General features: G+C 39.8%; 1 protein-coding gene and 1 long non-coding RNA gene across 30 annotated transcripts in view; one reads left to right on the top strand and one right to left on the bottom strand.

Annotated features, from left to right (window-relative positions):
- Positions 1–9432: 9432 nt before the first annotated feature.
- LOC139077093 (uncharacterized) lies at positions 9433–14991 on the bottom strand. The gene is made up of 4 exons (XR_011529321.1): positions 14741–14991; positions 12664–12783; positions 10875–12173; positions 9433–10164 (listed from the first exon to the last, which is right to left on the bottom strand). It is a non-coding gene; the product is annotated as an uncharacterized lncRNA (long non-coding RNA).
- Positions 14484–20718, top strand: part of PHC3 (polyhomeotic homolog 3) — a 75861-nt gene continuing 69626 nt past the window's right edge. For 13 of the 29 annotated variants that reach the window (XR_011529313.1, XR_011529317.1, XR_011529310.1 and 10 more), the window contains exons 1-3: positions 14484–14548; positions 17032–17197; positions 20531–20686. Coding sequence is in view for 20 of the 29 variants with exons in the window: in XM_070583088.1 (XP_070439189.1) it covers positions 14535–14548; positions 17032–17197; positions 20531–20686 (336 nt within the window). In the remaining 9 variants the exon portion in view is untranslated. Of the gene's footprint in view, positions 14725–15333; positions 15424–17031; positions 17198–20530; positions 20687–20718 lie in introns of all 29 variants that reach the window. The other 16 variants (XM_070583087.1, XM_070583083.1, XM_070583078.1 and 13 more) reach the window with 11 other exon arrangements.

Below are 20718 nucleotides of genomic sequence, written 5' to 3'. Positions count from 1 at the left end.
TTCATTGTCATTAGAGAATGACTTTGAGCCACAGATAATTTGTTCTTCTCACAGTCAATTAACAGGCTCACTGGATTCCCATAGATGCATGGTAGTGTACTATCGTGTCATCACATACTCATTCTTTCTCATTCAGCAACCTTTTATTTAGTCTTAATTTTATATTTTAACTCAGTTAAACAGTTCCAAAGATTCTAGTTACGTTCTGCAAGGCGCTGCTCAATATGCAGCTAGATTATTCCATCTCCTTCCTCTACCTCACAATTAGAAAGCAAGCTTGAGATAAGAAGAGAAACAGGATGTCTTTCTCTACTTTCTGACTCAGTAATTTAAAACCACGACTCAGAGTTCCCTTGAGAGTTAGTTTAATTTATTGGGTTCTTGGTGGAATTCTTCCAATCTTTTTTATCCTTTTACTAGAATTTTAAAACTTTTAATAGTAATATTAAGAAATATTTAAATATATAGGTACTAATTATTAGGTCTCTGGTTTCCCCATTCCTTTAGGAAAGCAAGTAGAAAGTCACTAGAAAATTTACAAATTGAGAGAAGGTAAAGAGTAAGCTTACTCTCTGAAGAGTATGCTGCCTCTTCATCTATGGGAGGGGGGAAACAGAACAAAACTTAGAACTATTAGCTTCTTATTTTAAAAATGAATTATTTAAATACATAAATAATGTGAAGAAACATCTGCTGCATGTGCACTAGGCACAAGGCTCTATATTTCATACACTAAAGTATAAAATTCAGTTCTTGCCCCTGAGTCTAGTTGGGGTAGTCTACTTAAGAAGGCCACACATCACCATGTGATAAATAACAATTCAAGATTATATAACAGTCCAAAGCAATAGTGCAGTACAAAATAAATCGCCAATTTTGTGGAAGAGCAAGTAAGATCTATAGAAATTCAGAGAAAGGAGTAACTGTGTACAGCTAGGTTGGAAGAATTTAAAAAAAAAATCTCTGATAGCAGTTATCTCAGAAGATAAGTGTGGTATGAAACAGAGGCAGTTGTCTTTCTCAAGGACTAACTGAAAAAGTCCTTTGTCAACTTGCAATAGTCAGAATGAAATTTCCAGAGAGATCTGGAACCCTCTGGCAAATTTACATGAGATAGGCCACAGGCTGCCATTCAGCTTTCAAGGTCTACTTTTCCTTACTGGAAAATGAGGGGGTCCATGATCTCCAAGACACGTTCCAGTCTAGGACTGTAAGATTCTGGGACCCCTTGGAAACTTTTGGGTTGAAAAATTCATTAGATTGTGAGCTTTATGTATAAAACTTCCCCAGAACCTAGCAAAGTCTATGGCACTTGGTATTTGCTGGTTGACTCTAGGAATCTCCAAACAGTTTTTCATTTGAACATGTTTGTTGAGGGTTTATTGTGTCATAGTCCCATGCTAGACATGGAGGTAGGAATAAAAAAATCCTTGCACTCAGGGAGATCACAGTAGCAGACGTGTCAATGTTTATTTAAAAACACGTGGTAAGGGCAAAGACAATTCAGTGGGGGAAATCATATTTTTTTGGTTTGTTTTATTTTGTTCTGACAAATGATGCTGGAACAATTGGATAACCATACACAAAGGAATGAAGTTGGACCCCTACCAAAATCCTTTACAAAAATTAACTCAAAGTGAATCAAAGATCTAAATGTAAGACCTAAAATTATAAAACTCTTAGAAGAAAACATAGTAAATCTTTGTGACCTTAGATTAGCCAATAGTTTCTTAGATTGACACCCAAAGCACAAAAATCAAAAGAAAAAGACAAATTGAACTTTATCAAAATTAAAAATGCTGGTATTTCAAAGGACACCATCAAGAAAATGAAAGTCATCCATAAAATGAGAAATACATTTGCAAATCATATATCTGATAAGGGACTAGTATTCAGATATATAAGTAACTCAAAACTAAATAATAAAAAGACAAATAACTCAATTTCTTTTTGTGGGCAAAGGATTTGAATAGACATTTCTCCAAAGAAGACATACAAATAGCCAATAAAAACATGAAAAAATATTCATCCTTAGTCATTAGGAAAATGCAACTCAAAATCACAATGAGATACCACCTCACACCCACTAGGTTGACTATAATCAAAAGATGGAAAATAACAAGTGTTGGCAAAGATGTGCAGAAATTGAAACCCTCATGTGTTGGTGGCGGGAGTGTAAAGTGGTACAGCTGTTTTGGGAACTATTTCACAGTTCCTCAAGATGTTAAACATAGAGTTTCGATATGACCCAGCAATTCCACTCCTAGTTATATAACCAAAATAATTAAAAACATATGTCTGCACAAAAACTAGTACATGAATGTTCACAGAAGCATTATTCATAATTGCTAAAAAGTGAAATCAAACCAAATGTCCGTTAAGTGAAGAATGGATAACAAAATGTGATATATCCATAAAATGGAATACTATTTATCTATAAAAAGGAATGAAGTACTGAAACATATTATAATGTGGATGAACCTTGACATTAAGCTAAATAAAAGAAGCCAGATGCAAAAGGCCACAAATGGTATGATTCCATTTATATTAATGTCCAGAATATGCAAATCCATAGAGACAGAAAGCAAGTTAGTCTTTTCCAGGAGTTGCAGAGAAGGTGGAATGGAGAACAATTGCCTAATGGTCATAGAGATTCTTTTAGGGTGATGAAAATGTTCTGGAATTAGATAGTGGTGGTGGTTACACAACATTGTAAATATACACTGAGTTGTACACTTCAAATAGATGAATTTTATATTATGTGAATTATATCTCAATTAAAAATAAACACCTGGTAAGTACTACTAGAGGAATATAAACAGAGTACTATGGGAGCAACTACCTCCATCCGTGGGAGGCTGTGAAGACCCAAAGAAGAAAATGTTAAGCAGAGTCTGAAGAGTAATTCCAGCTGATGACAGTGGGTGGAGAATCAGCATATGGGAGAGGCCAGAAAATGTATTTTGGAGTTGGACTTCGGTTCCAAAGCCAATCTTGCCGCTTACTAGCTGTGTGACCTTGGAGGGGTTACTTAATCCACTAAAAATGAGTATCCTAATCAGCAAAATGGAGAATAGTAATACCTACTTCATGGGTTTGCTGTGTAAATTAGACAAGATATTCTATGTAGAGCACTCAATAAATATTGAACAAGTGTAGCCTTTTCTTTTTCCCCTCAACCTCTTCTTATGGTTATTTTAGGTGGAATTAGTGTTGAGTGTAAAGGCAGAACGGGGAGAAGGCTTAGTTTGTGTCTGAACGGTGAGAAATTCAATGAGGCTTAAGTATAAGGGCAGTTGGAAGCAGAGGAAGGTGTTTAACATTAGAGTTAGAAAATAAAGACTCCGTAAGCCAGGGAAGGATCTGTGGATTTAGTCCTAAATTAGCTGAAGTTTCAGGGAGAAGAGAATGTGAAGATATTGGTTCTTTAGATGAGAGCAGAGGGAATGGTGGCCCAGAATAGACGAGAATAGCAGCTCTGGGACCTCAGGAAAGGATGCAGATTCTTAACTTCATTAAGGGTAAACCAATGCCTATATCTTACAGGCACTTGATGTGGATTGTTTGCTGATAATGAATAGCTAATGATTATTTGATGACAGATTTTCTATATTTTAATTGCCTGCTCCAGCAAGTATTTTGATAAAACCAAACCTTAGGTGATTCCAGCAAAAGAAGGTGCTTATTGTGGAGAGCAGCACAATCTCCAGTCTGAGCATTATGTGGCAATATTGAAAGCCTTGCTTCTAATTTTGACTTAAGCAGGTTACATAACTTGCTGTGTATTTATTTCCCTTACAGAGAATAAATGATGACAACCTTAACCTAACTGACTTCAAAATATTATGAAAATAAATAAACTTTTCAAAGCTCTTTGAAGTTCACTGATGGAAAGAACCCTTTAAGTCCAAAATTTCACTATATAAATAGAGAATGAATTATTATTCTTTTCCTGAATCAATTTTTAGTGTTTTCCCCTCTGATCTTTCCTTTGAACATTTCTACAATTACAACAACAACAGAAAAACCTTCTGAATTCTTATTCTGAAAAAATATCCCTGTGGTACATTGCAGTAAGAATAAACTTCAAAGACATGTATATAGTGCATTGCAGTCACAAAACACTGTGACAAGCACAGTTGCGCTTAGATGAACTGATTTCTCTCAATAGTCTCGCCTGTAAAGATTACTGTTATCCCTGCCGTAGTGAGGAACTTCAGGTTCAGAGAAGTTAAATGAATTGCCTAAGAGCACCCAGCTGGAAATGGGCAGGACCAGTGCTTAAAGTCAGGCTCTCAACTCCATATTTCAGGCCCTGCCCATCTTCCTGTATTGAACTAGACAAAGATTCACACACATAGACACACACACAAATGTTTAATTACCTACAAAATGTTTCATATCCACTACAAAGGATAGATTGCTTCTGAGCTGTTAAATATACTATATTGAGACAGAGGAAACTTATTGTAGATTAGGATTAAATAGTACAGTATTGGCTAGGGGAAAATTATCAGCTTTTAAATGTTTTATTTCCATAAAACTACTTCAAATAAGCAAACCAAGCATTCCTCAGAAAAATATGTCAATTTTATTCTATTTCTTTGAATAAAACCATATGTACATTAAATCATCATAGCAGAAATCATTCTGAAATCAACGTATATCATACTACACTTTGTGTAAGTATATAGTGTATTTAAAATACCGCATAGTAATAATGGATTGTATCTCTCTTTCTTTTTGTTTTTTTTTTAAAAATTGGCACCTGAGCTAACATCTCTTGCCAATCTTCTTCTTTTTTTTTCTTCTTCTTCTCCCCAAAGTCCCCCAGTATGTAGTTATATATTCTAGTGTGGGTCCTTCTGGTTGTGCTACGTGGGACTCCGCCTCAGCATGGCTTGATGAGCAGTGCTAGGTCCACACCCAAGATCCTAACTGATGAAACCCTGGGCTGTGCAAACTTAACCACTCAGCCACGTGGCTGGCCCCCTGGATTATATTTTTCATCTAAAGAATTTAATTGGGGAATCAACCTTCATAATACCTAAATTAGGTTAGAAATGTATTAATCATCTTTTTTATTTTGTATATTTTATGATGCTTTGATATCTTGGTGGCCTTACTGACACAAGAGAGACCACCCTTTCCAGGGCTAGCTAATTCCTAGAGAGAGCAAATGGCTCCTCTGTAAACGTGCCTTTCATATGCAAACCAACCAATCCAAGGCCCATATCCCCAGTCACCTCCTTTATCTAACTCACACACCAAGCCAATATTTCCCCTGTCCTAAGTCACCCCAGGGCCAGGTACTGGACAACTCAAGAACACCCCCATAGACCAGAGTCTGCCAAAATTATTCATACTATCCAATCCCAAATTTGCTCAAACTTTCCTGCACTGCCTCCCTCATTACTTCCTGCAGAAAACACTATAAAGGCTCTGGGCCGTGCTCGTTTTCACTCTTTCTGCCTCCTGACTGACCCCGGTACTTCCCTACGTGGCTCTGCATGGTGTGGCATGCCTCCTTCTCTTGGGAACTATAAATAATAAACTCTTCTTTCAAGGGCCGTTGTCTCTATTGTCTGTCACCTTACCATACCTGAATAAAACAAATCCCAGGTACAAATCAAGACAAGTATAGTACTGTTTCTTAACTAAGGGTAAATAAAGAACTGAAGAAAAAGAAGGCAATGCTCTATCCATCATGCACAGGAAGTGAAAGATGAGATATACTTTTTTCAGTGCGTTACTTACAAGTGTATTTATTCTTCCAACACTTATTTATTGAGGGCTTGCTATGTGCCTGTCACCTTGCAGGCACTGAGTATACAGTAATAGCTTTGGTCCTCTTACTATATACAATAATATACACAATAGGTTTGGTTCCTGTCCTTGTGAGATGCACAGTCTGGAAAGAAAAAATAGGCAAGAAAACAAGCAAAAAAATACTTAACTACAAACTGTGGTACCTGCTCCAAAGGAAATAAATATTGTGTAGTCATAGAGAATAACGGTGGGAGGACTCTAAAATTAATCAGAAAATCTATGCAAATAAATGATATTTATGCAGAGAATTAAAGGGAAATGAGGAACCAGATTTGCAAAGTATGGGAAAGAATATTCCAGCGTTGTGAGGGAGGTCCTGAGGTAAGCAAAGTTTCGCAGGTTTGAGGAACTGGAAGGAAACAAGCACAGCGACACAGAAAGATACACTGTTAAGTGCAGAAATTTGGCGAAGAGTGTGTGTATAGTTCAATATCATTGCTGAGATAGATATATAGACTCACATGTGTCAGTACTCAGAAATTCAAGAAGTATATACAAAAGGCTGTTAAAAATTATTATCTGGGGGCATGGAAAGAGTGGATTACAATGGACTTTCATTTTCTACTTATATATTTCTGCATTATTTAAATTTTTGCACAATTTTGTATTCAGAATTTACTAAAGATAAATATTAAAATCAAATTCTGTATCTTTGTATGCTTCTGTCAGACAAGTTTTCCCCAACTTTTCATCCCTGTTCAGTAGCTTTGCTTGTTCCCTATAATGTATTTTGTTCTGCCTCCTGGTGTATCTGGCATTTTATGTAATCACGAGAGACTTATCTATCATAAATAGGACATTACAATTAAGACTTAATGTGGAACTGATTTGACACTGTTTATTGTAATATATTAGGACCTTAGAGGCAAAAATCTATTCTCAAATACACTAAATATTTTTAAACACAGTATATGCAAGTTTAAAAAATGTATAATGCTAACTAACTTTCAAAAGTAAGAACTGCCTTGTAATTTTTAAAAAATGCATAACCTTTGGAAATATGATAGAAGATTATCTTCCTTTAAGTATAATAGCATGTGGCAACATAACAAAAAAGTGAGCAATAATAACAGCTATGCTTACCGAGCACTTGTCATGCTCTATTGTGGATATACATTCTTTCTTTTTTTTTTTTTGGAGGAAGATTAGTCCTGAGCTAACATCTGCTGCCAATCCTCCTCTTTCTGTGAGGAAGACTGTCCCTCAGCTAACATGCGTGCCCATCTTCCTCTACTTTATACGTGGGACGCCTACCACAGCATGACTTGCCAAGCGGTGCCATGTCCACACCCGGGATCCAAACTGGCGAACCCCTGGCCACTGAAACAGGATGTGCAAACTTAACCACTGCACCACCAGGCCCGCCCTCATTATTTCATTTTTTATTTAACTTCTACATTAACTTCTATATATTATAACATTGTGGTAAATATTATCCCCATTTTTCAGATTAGGAAAGTGGGGATTAGAGAAGTTAAATAGCTTCATTCACTGAAGGCACATTTATTGAGTACTTAATTTTTTTTCTTTTTTTTTTTTGGTGGGGAAGATTGTCCCTGAGCTAACATCTGTTGCCAATCTTCCTCTTTTTTGCTTGAGGAAGATCATCACTGAGCTAACATCTGTGCCAATCTTCCCCTATTTTGTGTGAGGGATATTGCCATAGCATGGCTTGATGAGCAATGTGTAGGTCTGTGCCCATGATCCGAACTGGTGCACCCCAGGCTGTTGAAGCGGAACACATGAACTTAACCACTACACCACTGGGCCAGCCCGAACACTTAGTGTTTTAAGAACTAAGAATACAACAGTGAACAAAACATGGAGGTAATAACCCAGAGGCTGTTTGGGGTAGCAAATAAATAAACACATATGTACATAACATAATGTCTGGTGCATTGAAGTGGTATGGCAAAAAGCAAAGAGCGATACGGGGAAGAAAGCGATGAGAAGGCCGTATTACTTTGGGTGGTAGGGAGTGCTCTCTGAGGAGAGACAGCTGAGAGAGTCCTGGAGGCAGTGAGGAAGCTATATCTGTGTGAAGGGCATTCCCAGCTGGGAGAGGAGAGACCCGCAGGCCAGGGTGGCTGGAGCAGAGTGAGTCAGAGAAAACTCGGGGCTTTCTGCTAAGTGTAATGGGAGGCCACTGGAGGATTTGAGCAGGACAGTGACATGATCTCACTTACAATTTTAAAAGCTTACTTAGGCTGATGTGCGGAGAACAGACTGCAGAGGAACAAGAATAGAAGGAGGGTGACCTTTGGGGAGCCAACGGCAGTGGTCTGGGAGAGACACGATGGCAGCTTGGCCTAGGTGGATCCCAGTGGAGGTGGTGAGAAGAGTCAGATTTGGTTTGTATTTTGATGATTTCATGCGTGTTCATGGTAGTGTGGCCAGAGATGAGGTCATCCTTTGAGGGTAGAGCTGACAGGATGGCAAGAGGTCACACAGCTAGGGAGTGGCAGAGCCAGGATTCAAATCTAAGTTTGTCTGATTCTAAAGCCCTGCTTATAACAACTCTTCCAGGCTGCCACAGTGCTAAGCAAACACTAAGTGTGAAAGCGGAATGGAAATGAAAGTACATAGCATCTGCAAGTGTTTATTGAGCACCTAAGTGCTTGAAGTAAGGCTTTGTGGCCCAAGGCAAAAACCTCTGGACCGGTGGGTAGGGAATCAGAATTCAGATTCTGCTTTTGCCATGGATTCTTCCTCAGTGTGGGTCCCATGATGTCTAATGCTCCTTCCAGCCTTAACGCTCTGTGTTTCTACCATTCAGCACCTGGGGAAATACAGCAGCCGGCGCACAGTGCGGCCCACAGGTGTCCAGGGAAGATAAGACTGATAAGCGTGTGATTAATACACTGATTATTGCAAGAGCGGGTGAGAGGTGGCAGTACTAGAGATTGTCTTTTCAGTTTCAATTTATCTGGTTTAGTGAAAGTATTTGGTTTTAGTACACTACTTTCAAAGAAAAGAGAAAGCAAGTCTATGCATTGCGTCATTCCAATTTACAGGACATGCTAGAATTTTATACCTCATTCATCCGAATATCCAAGCATTCATTCCCTCAACAAGCATTTAAAACCTAGTCAGTCTTAGGGCTACTCAATAACATTTATTGAGCACTTCTAGGTAAAGAAAGACCTTGGTAAAAAGTTAAAAAAAGAAAAAGAAAAAGAAGATTTTTTTAGACTTTATATTTGGTTTTTAATTAAGACTTTACAGCAATCTTGTAATGTGTTGTGGTCCCCCTTTTTTCACATTATAAAACGAAAACTTGAAGCAGTTCAATTACTTGTCTAAGGTGGTAAAGCAGTGACTTTAATATTCAAATCTGGGTCTGCTGGAGTTTTTGTCTCATCCTATAGGATCCTATGAGAGTGATCACTGTCTAGTTGGGGCATAGGACCCTGAATGTGCTGTATTAATTGCTCCAAAAGAATCTAGCACAGGGTCATCAGTGATCTAGAAAAGAGGTCAGCAAACTTTTTCCGTAAAGGGCAGGATAGTAATTGGACCGTTATAGGGTCTGTTGTAATTACTCAGCTCCGCCCTTGTAGCACAAAAGCAGCCGTAAACAATACATAAATGAACGAGTGCAGCTGTGTTCCAATAAGACTTTATTTATGGACACTGAAATTTAAATTTCACATAATTTTCACTTGTCACAAAATATTCTTCTTCCTTTGTTTTTTCAATCATTAGAAAATGTAAAAGCCATTCTCAGATTGAGGGCTGTACCAAAACAAGGGGATTCGGCCTGTGGGCTTATGTTAGTCAGTCTGGGCTGCTATAACAAATACTATAGAGTAGGTGGCTTAAACAACAATTATTTTTCTCAGTCCTAGAGGCTGGGAAGTCCAAGATCAAGGTATTGGCGGATGTGGTGTCTAGTGAGAGCCTTCTTCCTGGCCTGCAGGCAGCCACTTTGTTGCTGTATTCTCATATGGCAGAAGCAAGATCATCTCCCTCATGTCTCTTCTTATAAGGGCACTAACCCCATAATCCAAATACTATCACATTGGGGATTTGGGCTTCAACACATGAACTCTGGGGGGGACACAAACATTCAGTCTATAGCAGCTTATGAGGGGAGCCCTGGCATCCTTGAAGCGCTCTTGCGATCACTCTTCTCTCTAGGCCAGAAGTTATAGCAGAACTGTACCCATTGAATTGGGAGTAATTGGATCCCAGGGTGGCAGGGGCCAATTGGAAGCGCTCAACTGCCAGAGGCAAAGGGGGTGTGGTTACTGTGATGGACAGCAGAGTCAAAGCAGCAATCGAACAGTCTGACTGGTGCAGACCTATGTCGCTGGCTAGTTGATCATGGTGTTCCTAGAAGTAAAATAGATACGAAGTCTACTAAATTCTTACTTGAACTGTATCAGTAGAAAAGTTCTAGGTCAAGTAAACAAAAGTCTAACCTGAATAATAAAAAGAGTCACAGCCCCTCAATCAATCCCAGACTTGAGCCAGTTTACAGACCCCAGAACCCCTTAAATGAAGGGGAGGCCACAGCCCCTAGAGGAAGGACACTGGTACGCTACCAGAAATTTATATAGTTAATCTTTCTTCAGCCTTCACCAAAGGGACCTACCACCTTTTACCTGAGTAACTGTGCACTGGGGAAAAGGAAATAATCACACCTTTTGGGGACTACCAGACACTGGCTCTGAACTGACTTTAATTCCAGAAGACCCAAAATGTCACTGTGGTCCACCAATCAGAGTAGGGGCTTATAGTGGTCAGGTGATCGGTGGAGTTTCCCCTTAATTCTGTGTCACAGCAGGCCCAGTGGGTCCCCAAACCAATCCCATAGTTTTTTTCCCCAGTCCTGGCATGTATAATTGGAATAGAAATAATCAGCAGCTGGCAGAATCCCCACATTGGTTCCCTGCCATGTTCAGTGAGGGCTATTATGCTGGGAAGGGCCAAGTGGAAGCCACTAGAATTGTTTCTATCTAGAAAACTAGTAAACCAACAGCAATACCATATTCCTGGAGGGATTGCAGAGATTATTGCCATCACATCCCCATTCAACTCACCTATTTGATCCGTGCAGAAGACAGATGAATTTTGGAGAATGACAGTGGATTTTGTAGGTTTTAACCAAGCAGTGACTCCAATTGCAGTTGCTGTACCAGAGGTGGTTTCATTGCTTGAGCAAATTAACACATCCCCTGGTAACTGGGATGTAGCTACTGACCTGGTAAATGCTTTTTTCTTGGTACATGTTAGTAGAGACCACCAGAAGCAGTTTGCTTTGAGCTGGCAAGGCCAGCAATACACCTTCATGATTCCACATCAGGGGTATATCAACTCTCCAGCCCTGTGTCATAATTTAGTTCACAGGGACCTTGATCGCCTTTCCATTCCATAAGATATTACACTAGTCCATCACATTGATGACATTATGCTGATTGGACCTAGTGAGCAAGAAGTAGCAACTACTCTAGACTTGTTGGTAAGACATTTACATGCCAGAGGGTGGGAAATAAATGCAAAAAGAATTTCACTTCTACCTCAGTGAAATTTCTAGGGGTCCAGTGGTGTGGGGCATGCTGAGACATCCCTTCTAAGGTGAAGGATAAATCGTTGCATCTGGCTCCTCTTACAAACAAAAAGGAGGCACAGAACCTAATGGGCCTCTTTGGGTTTTGGAGGCAATATATTCTTCATTTGAGTATTTTACTCCATCCCATTTACTGAATGACCCGAAAAGCTGCTAGTTTTGAGTGGGGCCCAGAACAAGACACGGCTCTGTGACAGGTCCAGGCTGCTGTGTGAGCTGCTCTGCCAGTTGGGCCATATGATCCAGCAGATCCAATGGTACTTGAAGTGTCAGTGGCAGAAAGGGATGCCGTTTGGAGCCTTTGGCAGACCCCTACAAGTGAATCACAGTGCAGGCCTTTTGGATTCTGGAACAGAGCCCTGCCGTTCTTTGCAGATAACTACCCTCCCTTTGAGAAACAACTCTTGGCCTGCTACTGGGCCTTACAGAGACTGAATGCCTATGAGTCACAAGTTACCATGCAATCTGACCTGCCCATCATGAACGGAGTGTTATCTGACCCACCAATCCATAAAGTTGGGTGTGCACAGCAGCACTCATCATCAAATAAAAGCGGAATATACATGATAGGGGCAAGCAGGCCCTGAAGGCACAAGCAAGTTACATGAATAAGTGGCCCCAACGCCCATGGTCCCCACTCCTGCTACACTGCCTTCTTTCTCCACCTTGTGAGGATACAGCAAGTAGGTGGCTGTCTGCAAAGCAGGAGGAGAATCCTCACCAGACACTGAATCTGCCAGCATCTTGATCTTGGACTTCTCAGCCTCCAGAACTATAAGAAATAAATGTTTGTTGTTTAAGCCACTCAGTCTACAGTATTTGTTACAGCAACCCAAACTGACTAAGACAGATATAGTTTGCCAACCCCCGATCTAGAGTCCACACCAACACTGTCCAATAGAACTTTCTGCAATGATGGAAATGCTCTATATCTGCACTGTGCGATATAGTTGCCATTAGCCACACATGGTTGTTGAGCACTTGAAGTGACTAATGCAACCAGAGTTAAAATTTGAATCTAGCCCTCCCTTTCATTTTTGTAGCTCTTATCATTTCTCTAAGGATTAATATAGTTCCTCAATTAGTTTCCCTGTCTCCATTTTCACTTTTCTTCAATCCATCCTTCACAATGTGAGAGGGATTTTTCTAAAATCAAATAGGATCCTAGCAGTGGTTCCTGGAAACTTCAGAAAAAAGTTCACCCCACTAGCATGCCGTAGAAATCCTTTCTTTCCTTAGGAAATCACGAAGGGGTAAAATACCTTCCTCTGTTTGATCAGATAAGTGATGGTAAATTTCTCAAGCGTAGTTCCTCCTCATGCTTTGTCTCCTCTAACTTTTCGCACAGGGACTTGCTGAATGACGCAGTGAAGAAAACCTGGCTTTGGAGAGAGAAAGCTTGAATTAGAACCCCACTTCTGGTATACTCTAGCAGAGTCACCACAAGCACATAATCACCTTGAGCCTCACTATCCTTCTGTGCTGAATGGGAACAATGATAACTCCTTCACAGGGTTGTTGTGAAGATGAAAAGAGTCTGTGGAAGTCCTTCTGCACTTAGGAAAAGGCTATCCAAATGTCAGCTGTCGTTATAATAAACACTGAGTTTTGAAATGTTTCTAAAAAGCAATACTGGTCTCACTTTGCCCAATATATGTCCTGACTTTTAAAGCTGATCTGCACAAGGTGACAATGTAGATACAGGCCTTAGATGTTCAAAGGAAAGAGGGATGAAAAGGAACAGTTTTGGCCTATTTATTCCAAACGCTTCCTTGAATTATGCATTTTCAACATAGGTCTAAGACTGTGCTTTCTTCCCTTTTGTTTTTCTGAAAAAAAATTTCAGTAATACCAATAGACTGTTGACTTGTGAATTGAATGACAATGACATCATATGAGCATGTCAGAAAAGAAAGAAAAAGCAGTAATATCTTATTTTTAAGCATCTACAGGGACTTTTCAAAAGGGGACTTTCTCAGTGAGTTCTCCTAGGAGAAGTAGGAAGGGCACTGCTGTGAGAGAGGAAAATAAGGTAAAGAAACAATGTTATCAGATGGGGAATCAAGGTAAAGGGACAATTTAGCTCACATAGGAAGCATTCTTTTCCCTTCCCTAGGGAGATTCTGCAACACAAGATTTCTAAGATTAAGTATACTTTTCATTAGACCACATTGCATTTCATGATGAATTTATATCAATATTTCATTTCTCAGTTCTCGAAATTACTGCGACTCCACCATTTTAAGAAAAGCAAAAAAGAAGACATCACTTGTGATCAGTATGGTTTTTCCTGTGAAGGGCAGTAAAGATTTATTATTCCTTGAACTTAAGGTTTCCAAAGCCCTTAATGGATCTGTTCCAGAACAGTTATACCGCATGGATATCTCTATAAAATCCACGCCCCTCTCCAGATTAAGATTTCCTGGAAGACAGGGTCTTTTTATACTCATCTTTATATATCCGTCTCATCCTGCCTCAGAGAAGTTGCCATATATAGTCAAGCACATTAGCAAACTGGTGGCCATTCCTGCTTGTTCTCTGTGGTATTCAGGTTTGCAATTCCTACTAAGCGCTCAGTAAATTCATGTGGAAGACATGAGTGATATTCACAGGGTAATCAGGACGATTTCTCAACCACCCCCATCACGGCATTGGAACACTATTTTAAAGCCTGTCAGGGACTGCTGGTTCTGAACCCCAAATTCCAATGCGCCCCACGTAACAAGCCCTGCAGCCACATAGCACTTCCTTTCCCTCTAAGACCTCAGCATCCTATCCTCGTATTTTCTTTCATCTCCCTCTTTGCAGTTTGCATAGGCAATGGTATATTTTAGATGTTCTTCACATTTTTAATTAAAAAGTCTAAGCAGAACTTTTCATATCTTGGTTACAGACCCCTCCCCAAGAGGAAGAAGACCCTAGGAAAGAGAAAGCGAAGGGCTGGGGATGAGACTAGCATCTAAACTGGGGAAACCTGGTCACTTCCCAGACACAGCAAGGCCTGAGGTGGGAGGGGGGATTGGAAGCCGAGGACCCCACGTGACCTCGGGGGCCCCGGGCTGAGTCGACCCCGCCCCTCCGCCCGCCGCCGGGGGGCGCATGCGCAGCCCGTGCTAGTGATGGAGGAGAGAAGATGGCGGAAGCGGAGTGAGTGACTTGCTGGTGACTGATGTCGTAACCGGGGGGCGAGTGGGGGCAGCGACACGTCCCCCCCAGGGGAAAGCTCGAGGCTCCTTCGCGGGCAGTGCGAGGGAAAAGGAGACCCGAGAGCCCCTTATCGTGGAGGAGCCCGCTTGGCCCGTGTCGGGGGACGGAGGCGAACTGTAAGGGTCCGGTTACCTCCAGGCGGGAGCGCCCCTTCCGCCGTCTGGTCCCGGATCGGCGGGGCCCTGCGCTCAGGGTCACCCCTGGGACCCCGACCGCGGGGGTCTTCCGGGAGATGAGCCCCGCTGGGCCCCTCAGGCGCTGTCACCCCTGCTAGGGGGCCTCGCGCCCGCGCCGGGGGCCCGCGGAGGCTGGGTAGGGCTGGGCGGGCATTGGCAGGCCTCCTTCGCGCTCCCCTCCTTCCCTCCCCGGCGCCACCCCACTCCTCCTCCGTGGGAGAACCGAGACGCGGGGCGGCTCGCCGCCCTCCCCCGGGAGGCGGGGAGAGGTGTCCCAGCGCGGGCCTCAGAGCGGCCCGGGCTCCTGCGGGGCTGGCCCGGCAGAAAACACCCTGGAAGGAAAGATCTTTCCCTCGGGTCTCTGGCTGCAGTGTGGATGCCTCCCTAGAGGGCCACATTCTTGTGTGGCGGTGTGATGGTATGCTTAGCGAGCGACTCAAACTTAGTGTTTCCTGCCTAGGCCTCTTGTGCACCAGGACTGGCCGGCTGCATTTTGCAGGCGTTACTATACATAGACGGTGGAGTTACCAAAATTTTCTTTTGTGCCAGATCTCCAAATGCAGTACAGTGGTTTGGCCAGTTCCACTCATCGATGTTTAGACTGGTGCCTCGAATTTGGATTCTCTGTGACCATTTTTGGTTAGTTACTGAACTGCTTACTATAGGGTTTGGGTTTGAGTTCATGGTTAAGCAGAATAGCAGTCTAAAAGGACCCGAATTTAAGCTGGCTTTTTGCATATCACTGGTACGAGGTTCAGAAGTGTTATGACAGCCAGTAATTTGGTGAAAAGTTTACCTCGTCTATCATTAAATCTGTGTGATGTTGAACAGTCAACCTATGATGCTGTGCTTTGATGAGTGGAAGGCAGTTTGGAAAACTATTAAAACAACAGAGAAGCATAAAGATGTATGAGTCATTTACTATCAAAAAAGTTAGTGAAGAGTCAGCTTTTTCCCCCCACTTTTTTCCTTTTGCTTTTCCTCTTAGTAAATCGAGATCTTTATCCATTTGAATCCTTGAAGAGCGTTTGACTACTATTTGCATAAATGATATAAAGAACAAAGAAAATTTGTACATAAGAGGACACCATATGGGAATAGTGTATGCATACACAATTAGTGCCAAATTCCTTTGTCTTTTCTTGAAGAAGAATGCGTTCTTGTTACATTCTTGTCAATGCTGCTAATGTGAGGTGGGTCAGATTTTTTTTTTTCAGAAGACAAGACAGATAAGAAAGGCAGAGAAAACCAGAATATTCTCACGTGTGCTTTTCACCATTGTGATGCATTTCTAATTTTATAAAATCTACTGTAGTTCTGGTTTCCGACAACATTGAGGCCCTCCGAATTGACTTAGAATAAAGTGTTGTTTGAATTTATCCAAATACAGATTCTGTATTTAGTGGAATTTCGTACCACAATAGTGATGTGAGTTTGTAATATTGAAGGGAAAAGAATCAGAAAGTCTTGTACAAAAACGTACTTTACTGTCGATACCTGAGGAAAGTGACATAATTATGCTGTTCTCTAAATTTGGATCAATTTTGTGAAAAGAGATTTTTGTCAGAAAGTGGGGAAATTGTTGTCAGCTGCTTCTCTATTTCCCCAGTCAGAGTAATCTGCTTATAAGAGTTATTTGATGAAATAAGGACAATATTGTAGAATAATTAGGGGAAAAGCCAGTGTGAGTTAATAAACGTTATTTTTTTTATTAGCTTATTTTCTAAGAGAACTTATTTTTAAAGCAAAGTGTATATATGGTACCCCAAAACTAAGCTAATTAACACAAGTTCTTAGGCATTATATTTTAATGTATAGGTAAGAATTACTTTAATTTGTAATTAGTGTGGTCAAAAGAACGTGAAGAAATATTTTAAAGTACTCTCATATTGCTTAAGTTTTTATTTTCCTACGTAGGTTAGTATTCTTGTATCACCTGTTTTGGTTTCAAAACACTCATCTTCCTTCAATAATGAAAAGATAACTTCATGCTGGGTTTTATCTGAGTTACATGTCCTGAATCAATTGAAGTCAAATTTAGTAGATATTAACTATTAAATATGCTATATATTTGTGAAATACTTTTCCCTTTTAAGTGCTTGTGGTGATTGTGTGCTATCTGTATTTTATGAGGCCCTTCTTAGAAATTTAGACTGTTGCTTATTATTTCTTTGGAATAACTAAAGATTCTTTAAAGCCCATAAGATAATGCTTTTGCCAATACAAACCGTCTGTGTTGTCTGCTAGATTTAAGGACCACAGTACAGCCATGGATAGTGAACCAAATCCTGGAACCTCTTCTGCGTCGACAACCACCAACAGCAGCACCACCACCACCATCACCACTTCCTCCTCTCGAATGCAGCAGCCACAGATCTCTGTCTACAGTGGTGCAGACAGGCACGCTGTGCAGGTATTTCAGTTATAATGACGGGTAGGCCAAGACTGAGCGTGTCATTACTTTTTGCTTAAACCGGATGAATCTCTTGTTTCATATCCTCGAATGGGTTGCGTGGTAACCTCTAAATGACTACAGTTAGAATTGTTAATGATTGAAACAACCAAAAGGTTATTTAATAATCATTCTATTGACAGGGCTTACCTTTGTCACCATGTACCTTGTAAAAAGGTATATCAGGAAAATTATAATTGGAAGCTTCCTAATTATTGCTGCAATATGGAGACACTCGATGTAGAGCCCCAATATGCAGAATGGCTCTAGGTTTTTCTGGGTTATTTTACATTTGAACCCAAAATATAGACTTAGGGAGATCTATTCAGGTCTGTAGATGTGTTAAGAGGTTCATTTTAAACCCAAGTGGCCTAAGAACCCTAAGCAGGAGGATCCATTCTAAAGCTCTTAGGGACAAAAGGGGAAGGGAATATGTGTTTAACTAGGAAAAGTCTTAGGCTCTTCACTTAGTTGAGAAAATTAAGCTTACTTTGTTAACCTTTATAATAATGGAGGTTGAGGCAATATGGTATTGCAGGACTGATAAAAAAAGCATGGACATTGCAGTCTGATATGTTCTTTGTTTGAATTCCATTTTCTTTGTCGCTATGTAGCCTTGGGTGAGAGGCATAATCTCCTTGAGCTTCAGGAAACTGTAACGAAGATGAGACCACCTACTTCATTAGTTATTATGAGGATTAAAGGAAACATCTCAAACTGTGTGGGGCACATTATATATACCTAATAAATAACAATAGCTAATATTTATTGAACAATTGCTATGTGCCATGTATTTGATAAATGCTTTACATGGATTCTCTCTTTTAATCCTCATCATATCTCTATGAAGTTGGTTATTATCTCCATTTTACACATGGGTGAAAACTGATGTTTTAAATAGGCTAAATAACATTTCTAAACTCACATAGCTGGTAGGTTTTCTGACATTAGAGTTGTGCCCTTAACCACTCTGTGAGTTCTTTTTTTTTCCATTATACTTGCTTACTCTCTCTCTCTAATCCCCATGATTGCATTCTACCCTGAAAATAACTTACCTGTTTGCAATGTAGTCTTCTCCCTGCTCCATTCTCCTAGAATGACTATCTCATTATAATGGCTATTTAACTGTTCTATGGTTTAGGATTCTGAGGTTAACATGGGTGGAATCAGAATTGCTGGAGACCCAGTCAGTTCAGCAGAAATTCAAACTGGATTGTAGAATGTGTTTTTTGTGTTCTTCACCTTTTTCCGAGGCAGGGGATATGGGGAAGAGTATCTAGATCTTTGAGTGTACTGATGATGTAATATTTTAATAAGCCATTTTGTTCTCTAGTTTTTACCTCAGCTGGATGTGTTAATAAAAAAATAGTGTGTTACTGGAGATGTATAGATATAGATATATCTCACAAATAGCACTTACACTAGTTCCTATGAGATCATAGAATTGCTTCTCTTAAAATGCAATCAAATCCATATTTATTGAACTACCTAAGTAGTTCTTTAATGCCTTCCAGCTTTCTTTTTCAGTCCTGTGAATTCTCTTTACCCTCCTTGTTCCTTTAGAGGAGCAAAATAAGAACAATGTGCTGTACCTTTAACGTGTATTTAAAGAGTCTCTCTCCCATGAGTATAGCATTGAATGGTAATGAAAGACTGCTGACAATAGAAAAAAATTACTACTCTCTGGCAAAAATATCTGTCAGATAGCTTATGCATTTGTTACTTCAGTTTGATTTTAGAATTTTGTTATGGAATTAGAAGAAAATGTATACATTTACCTGACCAAAAAGACATTGTTGTAATTCTGAATCACTTAATGCTAGTCTTTAGACCTCTGCAACTAGGGGTCAAATGTCTACATTGATTTTGTGACAGGAGTCTGTAGCAGGTATAGTAAGCTAAATATGGATGAGATGGGAACACATGAAGGCAAACAGCAGAAGGAAATATGCTTTCTTGGTATTTGGATAAAGAGATTCACAGTTTTGTGGTTCAGGGTGTCCTGACTCAGTCCCTCAAGCTGTAGGATTGTGGCTCTGTTACTTCCTTAGCCCTGTGAAAACTCTGTGGTTTGATGCTGAGATTAGGATTCGTGCTCTTTCAGAGTCAGTGTGGGCATGACATGACTTTGGGATGTGATTGCAGAGGACTGGCGTAGTCTGACTTACTGGTTTGGACTGATAAAGGATTTTTCTCTGTGATTAGAGTACTTGACTCTTCTACATTTATCTGTTTATGAAGTTTCAGACTCAGATTTTGTATTTTACTAATAAGTATTCACAGTAATTAGGACTTTCAGGAATTTTTTTTTAGTAAGAATAGTTTTATTCTATGTTGAAACAATCGAAACAAGGAATCTGACATTTAAAAAATATTTGAAAAAGTAATTATGTAGTAATTTTCTAAAAAAATAGCTTTATAATTTTATGTGATTATTAATATAAGACCTACTCATTGTAAGTTTTTTCAGATATTTAAAGAAAAGTACAAATGAGAAGATAAAAATCTCCTCTAATCTAGCTGCCCATTGGTAGTCTTTTAATGTTTTCTTAAATATTCTTTTAAATATTTTAATGTAAAAATGATATCTTACTCTATGCACTATTTAGTAACCTGCTCTTTTCACCTAATGATATATTTGGGAATTTTTTTGTTAATAAATATGGATATTTCTGTGTTGTTCAATACAGTAGATTCTGACTGCATGGGACTATTTATATTTAAATTAAAATTATAATTCAGTGAAGTCCAAGACTCATTTTCTTGGTTGCACTAGCACAGTGCTCAGGAGACAGGTGTGGCTAGTGGCTGTACTGAACGGCACTCATCTACATTACTATTTGTAATGGCTGAAGGTATATATATTTTCCTCGCTGCACCCAATCCCTGAATTCTACCAAATTTTATCCAAAACGGTTATACCAGTTTACATTCATACTAACAGTGTATGAGAGTTATCTGTTTCCCTATTTAGTAGTAGTAGTCTTTTAAATCTTGATCCATCTGAAAGTTGGAAAATAGTATTGTGTTTTAATTTGTAAGTTTTAACTAGTGAGATTGCAGATCTGTTCAAATGCTTATTTGGCCCTTTTTTCTTTTGTGAATTACCTCTATTGGGTAATTTTAATTTGTACAGATTAATGAATTGTAGTGATATGAAACTAGGAGAGAACTATGTTAATAAGCTTGATGACATTGAATATTACAGTAGTGAAATTTTAAACTGCTACTTTTTTATACTTTATTTTATGGTTAAGATTCTGGTTTGACATTGGTTCACTTGACTTATCACAGGTAATTCAACAGGCATTGCATCGCCCCCCCAGCTCAGCTGCTCAGTACCTTCAGCAGATGTATGCAGCTCAACAGCAGCACTTAATGCTGCACACTGCAGCTCTTCAGCAGCAGCATTTAAGCAGCTCCCAGCTTCAAAGCCTTGCTGCTGTTCAGGTGAGACTGAAATAAGAATTCAGGGGACCAAA

This window comes from Equus przewalskii, chromosome 18 (genome assembly GCF_037783145.1).
Source record: "Equus przewalskii isolate Varuska chromosome 18, EquPr2, whole genome shotgun sequence".
In the NCBI taxonomy this organism is placed as follows: domain Eukaryota; kingdom Metazoa; phylum Chordata; class Mammalia; order Perissodactyla; family Equidae; genus Equus; species Equus przewalskii.
This window is presented reverse-complemented; position numbering and strand designations above follow the sequence as displayed.